The sequence below is a fragment of the Salvia hispanica genome, chromosome 3, assembly GCF_029641045.1.
Source record: "Salvia hispanica isolate PSC_SH4W2 chromosome 3, Shi_PSC_v1, whole genome shotgun sequence".
NCBI classification, from domain to species: Eukaryota; Viridiplantae; Streptophyta; class Magnoliopsida; order Lamiales; family Lamiaceae; genus Salvia; species Salvia hispanica.
The window spans coordinates 10,772,556-10,790,105 of NC_142694.1; the positions used below are offsets into that span (position 1 = coordinate 10,772,556).

Sequence of the window (17,550 nt, forward strand, 5' to 3'; positions counted from 1 at the left end):
TGGTCAAGATATTGGGGTATTTATAGAGAGAGAGGGGGGTGACGTGAGATGGAAGATGTGTGTGGTTTGATGGGCATCATCAAATATCCAATAGGGCATTGTTTTTAGTTAAATGAATTCCCACTCTAAGACGGCGGATGGTGCACACACACCTTTGATTGCTTTTCAAGTATAGAGATATGCTGTCATTCGAGGGAACCTTGTTTTAATACATCTAACTATATTCTATAGGTTCGTTCGATTATTAGATCAGGTTTACTTGCGATTATAGATCATGCTTATTTTATCTTCTATACAATTTCCTCTTTCTCAAAGTTTAATATGTGATAATGTATCTTGGATTGTGATATCTCACATTCACTCCATTTTAATATCCCATAGTATTTGATTACTATATTGTCTAATGAATCCAACACACCTATTATCTTGTGTATACAATTTGGTTCATGACACTTCATGCTTATATCATCAAGCCCTCATGCCAAAATCACACGTGGCATTGTGGCAATGGATTTGGTTTTGGGGCTCAATGAACTAATGTTAGAAGGCCCACATCTCAAGGGGAAGTGTCCATGGCCAATTATTACAAATAATTACGTACTTAGGTGTTCGAACTATTGTTTTTTCTTGGCTTAATTAGTTGGGTTTTACCAATGTTTGTTGGTTCGGTTTATGTCCACTTTTGGAGATGGACAACACATATTAAGACTTTGATCTAATCTCTTTGTGTGAGGTTAGTTTTGGTTTACTCAAAAGTTTATTACTAGTATTATTTTTAACCAATTGGTTGGGATAATGATATAAGGGAATATAGATGTTTTGTGGGTCTAATTAGATTAATTAATTATCACTAACAATGAGATCGAACTGGATAATTCCAAACTACTAGTGCTTATCTAGCTAAAAACCAATTAATGGTGGTTAAGGTTAATGTGCTTCAAGATTTCTATTTTTAAAAATTTTATTGGAGGAGAAGTTGATTTGCACTCCATAAACTCAATGAGTAGGTTGTTTGAACAAATTAGATATAGAAAAGTGAAATAAGAAAGTGTCAACAAATCAAATTGAAAAAATTAAGTATCACGAGGAAAGAAAGCAACTTCCAAAGCCAATTTTGCTAGTGAATTGTGATAGTTGCTTTGTGTGAACCAATAATTTTTTTATTTTATTTTTACTGCCTATGCCCCGTAAAAGAATTAAACATGTAATTTTTTCATTTTATTTCATAAAATATGTTACCTTTTCATTTTTTATAAGTAAATAATCATTAATTAACATTTAGTTACTTTTTTCCTTCTTCATTATCAATTTAATTACTTTTTTTTCTTTATAATAGTAATATATTCAATCATTTTTTTTCTCTCAACTTAACACATATAGCACTATCTCTTAAATACAATGTCATCCCAAATAGTAATAGTAAGGAAATGGGGTTTTGTTAGTAAAGTGGAAAGTGAATAAAGTAAGAGAGTTAATAAAGTAGAGAAAAAAAAATAAGAGAGAGAATACAAAAAAAGGAAATGAATCACTTATCTTGAAACGTCCTAAAAAGGAATATGAGTCACTTATCTTGAGACGGAAGGAGTATCTCTTAAAAGCTCATATATTGACGGGTCATCCCAGCTAAATCTATAAGTCAAGACACTTCACTTTATTCATAAAAACAATTATATTTATGTATAATACCAATTATTTGTAATTGTAAAATACTATATTTTAATTGTGAAATGAATAATTTTTATATACGAATAATAACTTTTTGTTGGTGCTAGTAGACGAAAACTCATGATGATGATGGAGAGCTGACATAAAAAAAATTCTGATGGAGAGCTGACATAGAATTTTATCATTTTATATAATAAGGAGTATATAGTAGAGCGTTTACTAGGATATTACTTTTTGGTGCGCACGAATCCTTTTATTTCTATTTTTTATGTAGAGAGATTTCAAAAAAATAAAAAAAAACATCACATCAAACCCAAAATAATAAAGATAGACCAAATTTACCGTTGCATAATAGACGTGAAGTAGTCCCTATCATATATTATCTACCCATAATATTTGCACATTAATTAATTCTTTATAGCTAGTAGAAATCATGTTTCACTACAAACAATTGCACATGTTACATTGCATTCCACAATATATTGATAGTGCACCATTATTATTTTGTTATTGTCCATATATGTACAACATCAATTCTTGTGTACCAGATTCTCCATTGCCATATCCTTCAAATGGTGGCCTCTATAATTGCATCTCTTACTCCACAAAAAGATAAGTATCATCAAAAAACAAGAAATATGCTAACAATCCACAATGCAACATGATGAAAAATTACTATCATGTGAAGAAAAAAGAGGGAAATTGTTTTTGATGAAATTTTATGCCTTGGGTTGCATCTTTTTTGAGTGATTGAATACAACTTTTTTTACAATTTAAGTATTTGTAATTATATTAATATACTCTCTTTTTTAAGTTAATCGAGACAATTCTTTTTGGCACCAGACTTAAGAAAATAGTGTATACCGAGTTCAGTGAACATAAAATGAAGTACTCCTATATAAATAAATAGAGATTAATAAAGTACTATGAGAGATTCAAATGGTTGATTTATGTCAAAAGAGCAAATCACTCGATTAACTTGAAACGTTCAAAAAAGAAATCACGACATATTATTAGATTGAGTTATATAGACCCTAGGTAGTGGTTTAACATCCACATGATTAATGTTTAATCTTTTAGCCAAACCTCACAAATTTTCACAAAGTACAGAATTAAGACAACTCTCCACTTCACATGGCTCACCTTAATTACACTTGAGTAATGCATCTTGTCCTAACCCAATTTTGGATTATTGACAACAAAGAAGTATTGTCGGCTTGTGGTTGTGGTTTATTATTGCATGAAAATTTCAAGATCAAAGTAATTACTAGTTTCCTAACATAGAAACTTGTGATAGAAATGTTTCTAAACCGAAAACAAACAGAGTTATGATTAGAGAAGATTGAAGTGAAACCGTACCTACCAAATTAGACAAATTCATGTGTCTTAATCCCAACCCAACACACATGATTTTAATGGGATTATTCTAAATTCACTTCTTTTAGTACTAATTAATCTTCTTATAAATTCATTAAATAATTAAAACAAATTAATGTATGACCACATGCAAACGACAAAATATAAACGACAATATTTTATCTTCACATTACGTAAACCTTACACTCTTTCAATATTGTCACTATAATAAAAGTATGCATTCTTATGACATTGCTTATTAACAAACATTGCTTAGATTTATTTCTCAAGATAGTATAGTAACGTCATTGCTTATAGTTATATGGAGGACATGAACACATATATCTGATGCAATTCTAGTCAACGACGCTGAAAAATTCACAGTCTCGGAATAACTTGAAATTAGCACAGGACTAGCGAAACAGACGGACGAATCGAACCCATCACTGAATTTTAGGCATCGCATGTTGTTTGAGGGGCAAAAATGCCATTTTACTATTCTTCCGGATTCTATTTTGTTTTCCGTATATTCTAGCTATTTTTCCCTTTCAGTTGTTTAGGGTTTCTGGAGCTCGTATAATTAAGTAGTGATGAGGAAACTGTTTTTAAGAACTAGGATTTCTTTGAATTCTCTCTTAGTTCGATCATTCTTGAAGGACATTGACGTCAATTTCTAAGCTAGATAAAAAAAAAGGTTGTAATTGAAAGAGTGTAGTGATGAATAGCATCATGACTTTCCAACGTAATCTCATGGGCACTAACAACCCTCCCAACGAAAGGTACAACCCCACAGATAATCCACTAACATAATATTACAAACTAAATATAGCTATACATATTTATAACAATGTAAGTTATTTGAAAGTGAAAGGGTGCATGTGGGCATTCGACCATTGTACATTTTTGTGCCTAAGATATTTAATTATAACAATTAAAATAAACAAATGTGAATCGAAATTAGAGATGAGTTGTTATCAATATCTCAATCTCTCAAGAGGCGTATTAGAATTGAAATGACATAAAATGAATGTGATGTGAGAGGGTGGTATATCATATATACATATGGTAGTGTCACTTCTCTAAGTGAAAATCCACTTTATATAGATAGTGGCAAAACAATTCATCATCTTTATCCTTTTTGCCTAACTACTAGCTTAATGCCTTTTCATTTCATCAATAATGCTTTATTATTATTGTTTCTTGAGCAATCTCCAATAATGGAATTTGAGAGGCTTACATTTAACTTTATACAAATGATGGGTTACAAATATAATGTTTAGGCGATCGATGATGATATTGCTTCTTTTTTCCTTTTCTTTTCTTTTCTTTTCTTGAGTGGTTTTTTCTTCTCTTTTTGTATTTTTGTGGTGATGCCAATAAATTCGATTTGAAGCTTTGTTATGTAGCGTAATTAAATTGGAAAAATAGGATTTATGATGATCGGATATGATTTATAAGCAAGAGATGCTAAATACATATAACGCTTAAAGATTTATTATTTATAATAACTAATTAACATGGAATTAAATTTAATTTTGTAAAAAAGCTTAAACAACATTCTCCACTTTGACAAATTTAAAACACCCAAGTTTATATTTTAACATAAAATATATTACACACAAATTCTGAAATTCATCATGCATCAGCATGTATACAATTTCTTTATTATGTAGTGTTATGTAAGTAGTATTTATTTTAATTTTAAGAAAGATATGGAAACAAAACCTTAATTCTTGAGGCCAAATCCTTTATAAGTCAAAATAATTCATTTATAAGGAAAATATTAACCCTCCCATTACATAGCAAAAATCATTTAATTTGGTAAAGCCTACTTAATTTAGTAAAATAGGATGCAATAACTCAAACATTTGGCAACAATCAATTGCCTATGCATACAAATCTATTCAGCATATATAATTACAACTTTATTAAACATTTAATACTATATTACAACACAATAACTCACATGATCAAGTTAATGTTGCTGAAGAATTTACACAACAATTTACAACTAGATTGCATTACTCAGATTTCCTCCTAGCAAGGAGAGTAGTCCACCGCCGTGAACCCTCCCCTCCGGCCCAATCAAATCTACGCTCCTCCCGCCGCCGCTGCTCCTCTCCGGCTGCTCCGCTGGCTTCGCCTTCATCGACAAAGGAACCAATACCTGTGGCGGGATCAGCGGTTGCCACTTCTCAGGCTTCTCAAGCGAGTCCGAGAGGACGCTCATGCCAGACGACGAGCACGACTTATCGAACTTGCTCCCGCTCGCATGCACCAAGCCGTGGAACAGCCCCGGGCCGAGCATCCCTCCGCTATTCGTCTCGAGCATGCTCATGCTCAGGCTCGTGTGCGCAGCACAGAGGCCGCTCCTCCCCCTCGCGAACTTCTCGCACTTCCCGTCTCCCCAGCTACAGCGCTTCCCGCCGCCGTGGGCCTTGCAGAAGTCAGTACTGCCCTGAGCACTCTTGTCACAGTTTTCGAACTTGCACCGCTTCCCGCCGCCGTGCTTCACGCAACAATCCGTCCGGCCACGGGCGCTCTTGGTGCACCCTGCGACCGCGCACCTCTTCCCCCCACCGTGCGCCACGCAGAAATTCGTGCCCCCGTGCACGCTCTTAGGGCATATCGCGCCACCATCGAACATACAGCGCTTCCCACCTCCGTGCCCTTTGCAGAGGGGCGTGTTCCCCTCCGCGCCCTTGTTGCAGCCTGCAAACACGCACCGTTTCCCACCACCGTGCGCTTTACAGAACGCGGTACTTCCCTGAGCACCCTTTCCACAGCCGAGGAAATGACAGCGTCGCCCTCCACCATGAGAGATGCACAGACCGACCTTACCCTCAGCGCTACGCGCACAGCCTTCAATCTTACACCTCTTTCCCCCACCATGTCGGATGCAAAGACCAGACTTCCCACGAGCCGCCTTTGTGCACCCTCCTGGATGCGAGCAGCGTCTGCCTCCACCGTGTGCAATGCAGTGATCTGTGTTTCCCTCAGCGCTTTTAGTGCAGCCGAGATGCTCACACCTTCTCCCACCACCATGGGCTTTGCAGTAGGCCGTCCTGCTCTCTGCGCCTTTGTTACACCCGGGCTTCTGGCATCTCTGCCCGCCCCCGTGCCCTATGCACAACCCCGTTGCTCCTCTTGCGCCTTTCGTACATCCACTAAACTTGCATCTCTTCATATTACTGCCTCTGCTATTCGACGACACAGCAGCATTCCCTGGTTCGGATATCGCACTCAAGGAGTAACTCGAAATACCCGAAGGCTCAGACATCTGAGAAGTTTGGTGGTGAGATTGAGCACCGTGCTCCAACGACTTACTCGTTGACTGCAAAATCTCGGTATTATCAACTCTTGGTGCCAATATAAGTTGGGTCATGTACCCCCCAGATTTCTTGGCCGAAGTAGAGCCCTCATCAACAATTGGAACCGCAAACCTGTTACTGTCTGAAGGTATATGATGCATTGTATCACGAGGGCTGTGGTTGGAAGCTGAGAACTCAAGTATATTCTTAACTGCATCCGGACCACTGCACAGACCTAGTTTCAACATCAGATCGCGTTGAAAGGAGAGGCTCTGGCTAAGCATTTCACCAGATTTGTTACCTCCGGTGGGCGAATACTCATCAGAGTAAGCACTTGGTGTTGGGCCCAAGCCTAGAACTAACTTGCATCCATCATCTGGAGCAGCAACGTGAACACCATTGCTGGTTTGACTATTACCTATAGTGACAGTCTCACGTGCCCCGTATCCAAACCCATCCAACCTTAAAGTAGTATCACCAGCATTACCAACCCTTGTAAAGTCTCTTGAGACAGAGGGATACATTTTTATTTAATTCTCTTTTCTAGCTCTCACTCAAATTCCTATGCTAAATTCTTGTAAGAGATGAATGACTACTAGCCAAAGAATGCTATCGAATAAATTTCTAAAATCCATACAGTAAAATGAAGAAAACAGGGGAAACGAACCCGTACAAACTACCTCCACCGCTTACAAAACCTGATGTATCCGATCTATCCATTCTTTTCCTGCCTCTCAGAAGTGAGATGTGAGTATTATATCGGAAAATGAGGTAAACTCGATCTGCTAGGCATTGATTTCCACTGTAAACAAAGGATCCTCCTCAACATTCAGGAACCTGGTAGAAAAGAAAAAAACAGATTACTATATAGAAAATTCACTCTCGAATGCCACCGAATAACAAGTTAAGAGAATGATGCATGATAGTTAGAGTTAAAACGCGTCAACAAATTGGTTCTGGTGATCAAACTTAAAGAGTACTGCAGAAAATAAAACAAAACCTTTGATAAAGCATCCGGAAATTTGCACAAAAGAGCAAAGTCAGCACCAATGGAATACTAGCATCTAACTACAATTATCAAGATTGCGAGAGTCAAAAAGGTTAATGAATTTTAGCACGAAGAAATAGACCAACTTTTTCAACATCTTTTTCTAAAGTAGTTGGAAATGGTTGATAGTGTGAACACAAAGAGCACAGTGAATTTTCATTTTAATCATATATTCATCACCAGATACAAGTATTTTAGCTTTGTGGAAGCTAATATAAATTTACCTATGTAATGAAATCTTTTCTTTTTGTTACTCTTTACTGTACTCTTTTGTGAAAGATAGAAGTTGACATATTCGAACACTTTCAGATCACTGGAGAAGAGATTTGACAATACAGAACCTCTCCTTATACTCGATAAACATAGGAAAACTATGAGATGCATTTCCACTCAAAACTAGAATAAGAGAAGTTATAACAAGGAGTAAAAAACAATACAAATATGATTCAGAGATAGAACTTCAAACATTTATAATGAAATAACTACAAAAGCAAAAAACTGTTTCCCTTTCATACCCTATTAAGCTTCTCCATAATTTCATTTTATGACAAGGCTTAAGCAATTGTATTACAAGCATCAAAACTAATCCCCAAGATCATAACATGTTTGCTTTTATGGAATTCATCTGATCATTTTTAATTCACTCGATCATTTTTAGAATTGAGTTAGCAATTCCCCGAGTTTCTGCTTTGCGTATATTTTCTCATACTTGTTTCACCTTCTAATCTGCACACAGCTAAGAAATAAGTAACTTCAGCAAAGTTGACTTCCTTCAATTGAAACCAGTTTCTTCATATTTAACCAATTAATTAACCTAAACTTCTTTACTACAACAACTTCAACAGAAATTCACCAATCAAATATGAGATCTAGAGATTAATCAGATTCACGATTATAAATTGAAGTAAACCCTTCTTCAAAATTTCTTCACAGCAATATCATACTGGAGTACAAATTAGTCCACTGAAATAGTATGAAAATTTCACCCAAAAAAACACAAATTCACTTCATTTCCCCCAAATTTCACCCAAAAGCACTAATTTAAATAAATAAGAGCAATATAGGCAAAAAAAATAGTTGGAAAAGGGAGCAGCTCAGTCACTAGTATATTCCAACAAAATTCAATTAGCAAACGATGGAAAACAACAATCAAAAACAAAACATTTCATGTAATTGCTGAATAAAATTCAATGAAGAAGAAAAGATTAAACCCAAATCCATGAATAGCATCTAAAATCTGCCTTCAAACATCGATAGAGTGAGAGAGAATGGAAAAGGCACCGCAGCTAAGGAACCGAATGGAACAAACTACAAAGCAAAGAGTAAACATGGCAAAAAAAAATTACCCTTTACAGAAAAACCTTTCCACGAATATAGAAAGTCTCTCAAGTATCAACCCATTGAAGAAAGCCCTAACTTTACCAATCCAATTTAGAGAGAGAAACACGAGAAAGGGAAGCTGAGAGCAACAAGAAGTGGTGGAATAATCCTACAAAAAATGAGAGAGAGAGAGAGAGAGTTAATTAGGGGAATGAAAGAGTTAAATAGTGCTAATCTTGATTAGGTCATGTTATGATTTGTTAATTAGCGGCGGTAAAAGACTAATCTGCCCTTGCTAAAACAACTGTCTTCTGCATTCGACGGTTTTAAGCAACAAACCAAACCACTGATCTCGACATTGCATGCTTTTTGGTGAAAGCGATGGGCGTTTGTTAATACCGTTTTTGCCCTCGGATTTTTCACTGACTCTTTGGTGAAATGGATACCCCTCGCTGATGTCACGAAATTTAGTGGCGGAGGTGGAATTTGGTTGGCGTGCCCGAATCATCTCGTTTTAGCTGTTCAGCACAAAAATAAAGAATATTATTCTGTTTTTATTTATGTATTTACAATAACATTTTGTATATTTTTTTAATTTCTTCGAGTTTATTTTTAAAATCTGTATATATTAACTTTTTATTTTTTTTCAAATTTGATTTTCATCTAGGTCGAAACTGACATGTTTTTTTTGGAAGTGCACGTATTCGACTGATCACTAAAATAATACTCCCCTTGTAGAAGAATGTAATTTGTGTGTAAAAAAATAAACTTTCGGCATTTCTAGCTTTACATCTTAACTTTTATTAGTCTAGATACATGAATGCTAGCTTTTATGATTTCCTCTGAAATTATTTTTCTTTAATTAAAATTGAAGTATACGCTCGAAAGTGTCAGTGTGACAAAATCGACCAATTATGGAAATGACAAAGAAGAGGTATTATTGTCCTAAAATAATTTTGAAATGACTCGATTCCTAAAAGATACACTATTATAGGATTTAAATTCGATGACTTTAAAATATCAAAAATAGGTTTAAGTAGAATGTAAAATAACATTGCTGTATTTTATTAGTAAATTGGATTCTAAGATGGCCTAATTTTGTTCGGTGAAGTAGAATCTGCGACTGATAATTTGTTTTACTACTAGTATTAATAGTCATAATACGTGTCCAGTAGAACTGAGATAGTGATGTATAAATGGCGATTGTAAATCACTAAGTTGTATATATTCAAAAACTGAAATATAGTACTTGCCGGTTGCCATTGTTCAATAAGTGAACAATTTTCCTCCAATTAATATAGATTAGAAATGTAGAAGTTAATTAGGAGTCACAAACACTATATATGGAGTAAGTAAATGGACAATCGTTACTGATATTAGTTTGTACAGAAAAAATATCTCACTGAAAATAGTCTTCTTTTTTTTTGTTTTAATATGTGAACCAATTATTCTAAGAAAAATTTTACTAATACCATTTTTTATTTATCTCTTCTATTAAATAAAAATATCCTTTTTTTCTCATACTTTATAATTAAGTAACATTTTACTTTATATCCCACAGAAAAGACTTTTTTTATTAGACAAAATAAATACATTAGCCGAGGTTTAAATTGATATTGGAATATTGGCTGGGATCGTGTCAATATCTTATTTGCTCTTCACCAATTATTTAGGAATAATTCTTTATTGCGCATTGGATCCGTGCGCCCTACACCGCTTTTGGTATTGTTGAGTCAAAATTGCTCTTCATCAAGATCGCTACATCTATCACATTTTATTAATCCTTTTTTAAGTGTGAAAACAAATATCAAGTCATTATTATTGGAGCATATTTTAGTGCCATGTCTTATAACTATGAGTTAATAGTTGTTAGAAACTCTAACCATTTTGTGATAATATAAAACTTCCTTCGTCATTTTGTGATAATTAAAACTTGCTTCGTCGCATGTTGCCTCAAGTGTTTTTTACATGGGATTTGAGAAAATTGTATTTAGTGTGTATAAAATAAAATAAAATAAAATAAAAAATAAGATGTAAGATGAAAGAGAAGAAAAGCTTGAGTAGGAAATGAAATAAAATTAAATAAGCGACTATAGCCATTTTATTTTATTCTTGTATAAATGGAAATGATACAAAATAACTTGACACATACTAAAATGGAATACATCTTAATAATTTTGAACAAAGGCACTAACAGATACTTTTATTATGTCGTCGTAGATACACTAGTAGTAGTATTTCATAATTTAATTGGTATTATAATTATTTCAGCAATTTTTTTGCTAATATTTTACTCATAAGCATTGATTAAGTGATTGTTGAAAACATAATACTCTCTCTATTCCATGTTAGTATAATCATAATTTTTAGAACATTGAAACATAATAGAGTCATTTTTTATTTGCCAAAAAATAATACACTTTCGCATACTTTATTTCTCTCCATCTCTGTTGAATCTATTATCTCATGAAGCGGTATGATTTTAACCAATATATAGTGCATCATAGAGGTGGCCAAACCAAACTGGACCGCCGGTTAACCACCGGTTCCCAACCGGCGGGTCGGTACCGGAACCAGAACCGGACGACGGTTCCGGTTCGAAATCCGGTTTCACGGTTATAACGGTTCGGTTACGGTTTCAAAAATACGAAATCGGAACCGGCGGTTAACCGGGAATATGTAGCTGTCGCCGGTAGGTTCCTAGGGTTGCAGGCGTAGGGCTGAAAAAGGCCGGAAAACTGCCGGTTTGTGTCGGAAAACCGCCGGTTTGTGACACAACCGCCGGTTCCCGACGGTTCAGGGCTAGGTTCAGGCGTAGGCATGTAGGGTTGCAGCGTAGGGTCTGAAAAGGTGTCGGAAACCGCCGGTTTTCAGTTAGAAACCAGCAGTTTTATGACACAAACCGGCGGTTTGGTCAGAAAATCGGCGGTTTTCGACTGTTTTCAAATTTGAAATTCAAATTTTTTTTATTTTTTTTTAATATCAGATTTTCCCCCCATTTTTCATCTATAAATATAAAATACCCCCTTCTTCATCACTTCTACTCACCTCATTCTTGTGTTAACAAGTATTTCTCTCTCAATCTCCAATTCTCTATTCTCTACCTCATTCTCTCAATTTGCTCTCTACTTGTTTACTTAAGTTGTACTTGTATTGTTGTATTTTGTAACTTGTAATTGTATTGTAGAAATTTACATTCAAAGTTTCAAATCAATAAAATTGCAATTCTTTATCGTTATCGTTATCAATTCTCTTTGAATTTTACTATAGAATTGCAATAAAAGTTATAACTCTAAGATTTAAAAAAAAAATGAACCGGAACTGAACCGGAACCGGCCCGGAACCGCCGAAACCGTTAAAAAATCGGCGGTTATTAACCAGAACTGGAACCGGCGGTAACCGACGGTTAAACCGGAACCGGATAACCGATATCCGAACCGGTTACGATTCAAGCTTTCGACAAACTGGAACCGCCGATTCCAAACCGAAACCGGCGGTTTTCGAACCGTGGCCACCTCTAGTGCATCACATTGCACTTAGTTGTGAAAAGTGAAAAACGATAAATGAGATGGCGCAAACATCTATGCACAAACACGTGTCAGGAAATGAAAGGTGGGATAAAACAAAGATGATTGGCCTAGTTGTGTGTGTGAGAGTTGACGCATCAACAACGCCAACGGAGATTACGATGTCATTTACAACTTGGGTTTAATCAATGTTGGAATTGAGGGGACCATTTATCTTCATTTTTTTATGTTTGTAACTTATTTTTCCTTTAATAGTTTATACACAAAAATTAGGTCAAAATAAAATTGAAAATTTTGAAATTACTTAGATAATTACTTCCTACGATTCCTATTAAATGTCTCATATTTGATTGGTGCAGATTTTAATAAATTGTTTGTCTTTATGAAGAAAAGTGGATAGAAGAAGTTAGTGGAATGTGGACTCCGCTTTTATATCATAGTTTTATAAATTATAATAATTGTAAGTAGAATATGTGTTCTATTACTAAAAGTATTAAAATTGAAATGGAATATTTATTGAGGATCGTCCAAATAAGGAAATATATGAGATTTTTGATGGGGAGCGGATGGAGTATGAGCTTTTAATTTGTTATCAATTATCACAAAATGAGAATTTCAGAGTTTATATTTTTCGATCAAATGATATTGTTATTTTCATGAGTCAATAATATTGTTTAATTTATCAGCGTTGACGTCCACGTATGATGTTTTGGCTATCATATCAGTTACAATTGCACAAAAGAAATAAATGTCATTGGATCATTGAGAATAAATTCAAATTTTATAATTTTCTAAGTGATTTTCAAATAACAAAATGAACCAGAATTTAATTAAATTATCTTCATAATAAGCATTGAATTCTATTTGTTTTAATGTAAGCATTGAATTCTATTTGTTTTAATGTAAGCATTGAATTCAATTTTTTTTAATATAAGCATTGAATTCAAATTAATTTTAGTGTTGCTCGTTGATTAAATAAGCTTCAGCGTGTAATTTTATACGTAGATAAGTACGAATAATTTACTTAACAATGATATTGGAAGAAAAAAAGTCAAACTATCAAGAAAAAAAGGAGAGAAAATGTCTATGGCCTTTCACCAAAACAAAAGACTACCTGGAAAATTATTAGTTTTCATTTTAGAAGAGACCCACAACCATTATTCATATAGCCACTTTGACAACTTTTAAATACATGAATTAAATTATTATTGTTATTTTTTTATATTTGTGATAAATTTTAAAAATATACTTTATGAAATGACTATTTCGATGTATCTAAATTACTCTCTCCGTTCCTGATTAGGAGTCACAGTTTGACCGGGCACGGGTATTAAGAAATGTAAAGAAAAGTTGGTAGAAAAAAGTTAGTGGAATGTGAGACTCACTTTTTTATATTGGTTTTATAATAAAATGTGAGTGAAGTGAGTTAGTGGAATGTAGGACCTACTTACCATTTATGGTAAAAATGAAGTGTGACTCTTGATTGGGGACGGACCGAAATGGAAAAGTGTGACTCTTAATGGGGGACGGAGGGAGTATTAATTATTCCACCCGCCTAATCGTAACAATATTCTAATGATTAACTTTAATTAGCATATATATAATTGTTAGAAGGTGACAAATCTCGAATATTCAACGCTGATTCATCTACAACCAAAATTCCACGATACAAAAATATGGGATTTGGAATTAAATATACTTAATATACTTAAATATACTTAATATATAAATATACCTAGGTGAAATCTATGGAGACGACTATGTGAGTGTGGAATCTGGCTGCCAAACTCCTTCTCTTTGATTAATCAGAAATTTATTAATTAGTAGTAGTACTTACTTTTTGGCTTATTATAACAATGCCAGCTACTATTTTTTTTTATCAAATAGATCTACTTATATGATATTTGGCTGGACTTATATGAATGCAAATTCACTTATTTTGTTGATGACATGGTTAGGTTGAATAAAAATATATAAGAAATAATTAACATTAATTTTTCATTTCGATGAAATTCTTATTTTTAAATTATTCGCGTATCAATTCAAGTATGATATTTAAATAAATATTTACAATAGCAAATCTTGAATAAGAAAAATTAATTAAAAAATAAGATACATAAATTTTAAAATTAATTAAATACTTAAGGAAATATTACTTCGTTATCATGATTATAAAGAAAACACACGTCGCTTAGAGATAACCGAAGTGGAATTAAGGTTTCTCCAATAATCAAGTTTGGTGTCACTTAGATTATACCAAAGGCTATGAATATTTCATGTCAAACAATGTTGTGGCGTCTTGTAATTGAATGAGTACTGTATTTGATTTTGAACCATGATTTATTATTTTAATATGATGTAGGATCTATTATCTTATGTGTGACATCACACTATGCATATTTTAATCATGTCTAATACTTTATATGGGTACGGCCAATAGAATTTGTGCAAAAGGTGGAATCATATAATAATTACCAGTTTGATTAATTTCAGTTTTAGTTTTCAATAATTTTGGTTTGAAATTATTTCATCACTACTACTCCTACTATTGTTTGTTTAAAATACAAGATATTAGCATATTTCAAATGGTTTACAAGTATTATTTCTAATATTAAAAATAATTATGGTCCTGTGGATAGATTCGAAACCATTCATTTAGAACTCTATGATTTATTCCACTTCAGCACAACATGAGTGTAATTTAATTTGGAGGATTTGAACTTACTCGAAAGACCAAAGATTAATAATGAATCATGTCAGAATATGATGTGGCGTCTTGTAATTGAATAAGCTATGATTTTTGTAATATCGTGTGGGATCTATATATCATCTAATAAGTGACATCACACTACAATTATTTCCCATCAAAGGCTGGAATCTTATTATAATGAGTCAATGACCAACTTGATTTATTAGAGTTTCACTTTTCTATAATTTTGGGGTTGAAATTATTTCAAGACAGATTTGTAAATTTTTTATTTTTTTTGCTTTAAATTTTATTTGCTTTGTATAAATCAGTACTAGCATATTTCATGTTTTTTATATATTTTATTTTTTAAGCATTAAATTAATTATGGTGTTCGTGTGGTAGACTAGAAACCATTCATTTTAAACTTCCAATTTCGCAAATAGAGAAGCAGAAAGGAGACAAAATAATAGTAGTAATTCAAATTCTTGATATCATCTCTAATTAATGTTATTCCAATCACCATTTTGTATGCATATGCATTGATAATTAATTCCTTTTTTCCAAATATAAATTGTTTAAACTGTTGTACATTGTTTAAACTTGTGTATCCCAATCCCAAGACCCCTAATAAATCCTATCATTTGACTTTTGTTTAGCTAAATCCATCCTATTGTAATTTGAAATTAAAATTGGTAAAATTGTATTAATAATTTATTCAATTATTTATTTTATTGAACATGTCAAATAAACTCCCCTATCATAAGTTCATAACCATAAAGCTGGCTTTAGGCCCGGCCCAAATTTCCATAGGTTTAAGAGCAACCCAGATTCATTGATTCCACTCATTTTACTGAACCGCTTTAAATTTATAGTATTTCGATACCAATACTACTTCTTTGGCCCCAAAAAAAATTACTGTATCTTATTTTCCATTTTCGATCTGTCTAACTAACTACATTTTATGTATAATTTTTTTTACCACATACAAAAAAATTACATGTAAAATAAACAATAAAGTAAACAGATCTCACACTAAATCAATTCATTTTACTCACAATTACTCCCTCCATCCCAATAAATATGAAACGTTTGCTTTTCAGCACGGGATTTTATGTAGTGTTGGTTTGTGAGTTGAGTGTAGAGAGAATAAAGTAAGAGATGGAAAAAGTAGAGATGATACTTTTTCTATTTTATAAAACATTTCATTTTTAGTGGGACAACCCAAAAAGGAAAACGTTTCATTTCTAGTGGGACGGAGGGAGTATTATAAAACTAATACTCCTACTTGGTATAAAATTATAGCTTCCACCCATTTTTCTTCATAAAGTCAAACAATTTTTTAAAATAAAACCGTTCTAATACGAGACATTTAACGGGGAGGGGGGGGGGGGGGAGTAACTGCTACTACTATTAGAATACGTCCATGTGAAATGTTGTTATGCACGAGGTCCACATTTAATTTGTCTCATGTTTAAAGCTCCAAATCACTGTAGATTATCATGACAAATATGGTGGTGAAAAAAGCAGCAAGATACAAGATACTGAGGGCAAAGATGAGCTCAAACCAAATGCCATGGAAGTGCCAAAACAAGTCTGCAATCCTCTCAACATCAACATTGATGTAATTGATGATTTGGCCACTTCTCGCACAACCATTCTTCAAGCCCACTGAGTGAACGTGCTTAACTAGGAATTACAATAATGAGTGGATGTATAGACGTTTACTTCCCGATGGTACTTTCAATCTAGAATATATAGAAGGGCTTGACAGTTCATCAAGTTTGCAGATAGTATACCAGCATATATGGGCATAGACAAAATAACTGTATCCATGTAAAAAATGTGACAACAAAAGCTACAGAGATATGAACAAGTTCAAGTTCCTGGTTGAAATGAGGTGTCCACGTAAAAAATGTGGGCAGCAAACAGGTTTGATGTACTTATTGTGTTTGCTTTTGATGTCCCTTACTAGTTGTTTGATCAGTTTTTGTCTCCTCTTTACTGTACCTACTTATCTTTATTTCTCATGTCAGCAATCTAAGTGCAGTACTATATTAAGTACCGTAGCATGGATATAAACAAATTAAAGCTTTTCAGATCTTAATTGCTGTTGGTCCCCCAAATTTGATTAAAATTACAAACATGACTTAATCCATTATGTATATTCTTACCAGAGAGTACATATTATTGCTTTTGTGTCTTATGGTCTCCATAGGGGATTTAATAAGAAGCATTTATCATGCTGCCTAACGTTTAATGTTTATGAACGTGTGACATGATAAAAAGAAGTTATTGAACTACTTCCAAATTTGTCAAGTTTTTCCAGTTGACTGTTTTCAAGTTTCTCCATTAGCATTAGCAAAGTTGATTTCCGAATTGATCAGTATATAATGATATACTAACTATGTACTAAATGATCTGAATTCTACTTCTTGAATGGTTTTGTGGCATCTTTACCTTTTTCTTAATCTCTCAACTTGCTTAGTATTTTTGACTTGAAATTAAAACATGCTAGTACATGTATTTTAGATGAAAAGGTCTTTCACATAATATTTGAACTAATACTGAATAATATTGGATCGAACAAATACTGAAATATTGAATGTCAATAGAACTGAATAATAGTACTCCTAA

The 17,550-nt window shown here is 33.5% G+C and overlaps 1 protein-coding gene across 1 annotated transcript; it reads right to left on the reverse strand.

The window, feature by feature from the left end:
- Positions 1 to 4,877: 4,877 nt before the first annotated feature.
- LOC125214250 (uncharacterized) lies at positions 4,878 to 8,895 on the reverse strand. Its single transcript, XM_048115185.2, has 2 exons — positions 8,727 to 8,895; positions 4,878 to 7,169 (listed from the first exon to the last, which is right to left on the reverse strand). Exon 2 carries the CDS (start codon positions 6,854 to 6,856, stop codon positions 5,033 to 5,035), a length of 1,824 nt encoding a protein of 607 aa, XP_047971142.1. The 5' UTR covers positions 6,857 to 7,169; positions 8,727 to 8,895; the 3' UTR covers positions 4,878 to 5,032.
- Between the last annotated feature and the right edge of the window lie 8,655 nt (positions 8,896 to 17,550).

Excerpts from the sequence above, each read along its gene's own strand:
- LOC125214250 (XM_048115185.2), bottom strand. The coding sequence starts at position 6,856 with ATGTATCCCTCTGTCTCAAGAGACTTTACAAGGGTTGGTAATGCTGGT.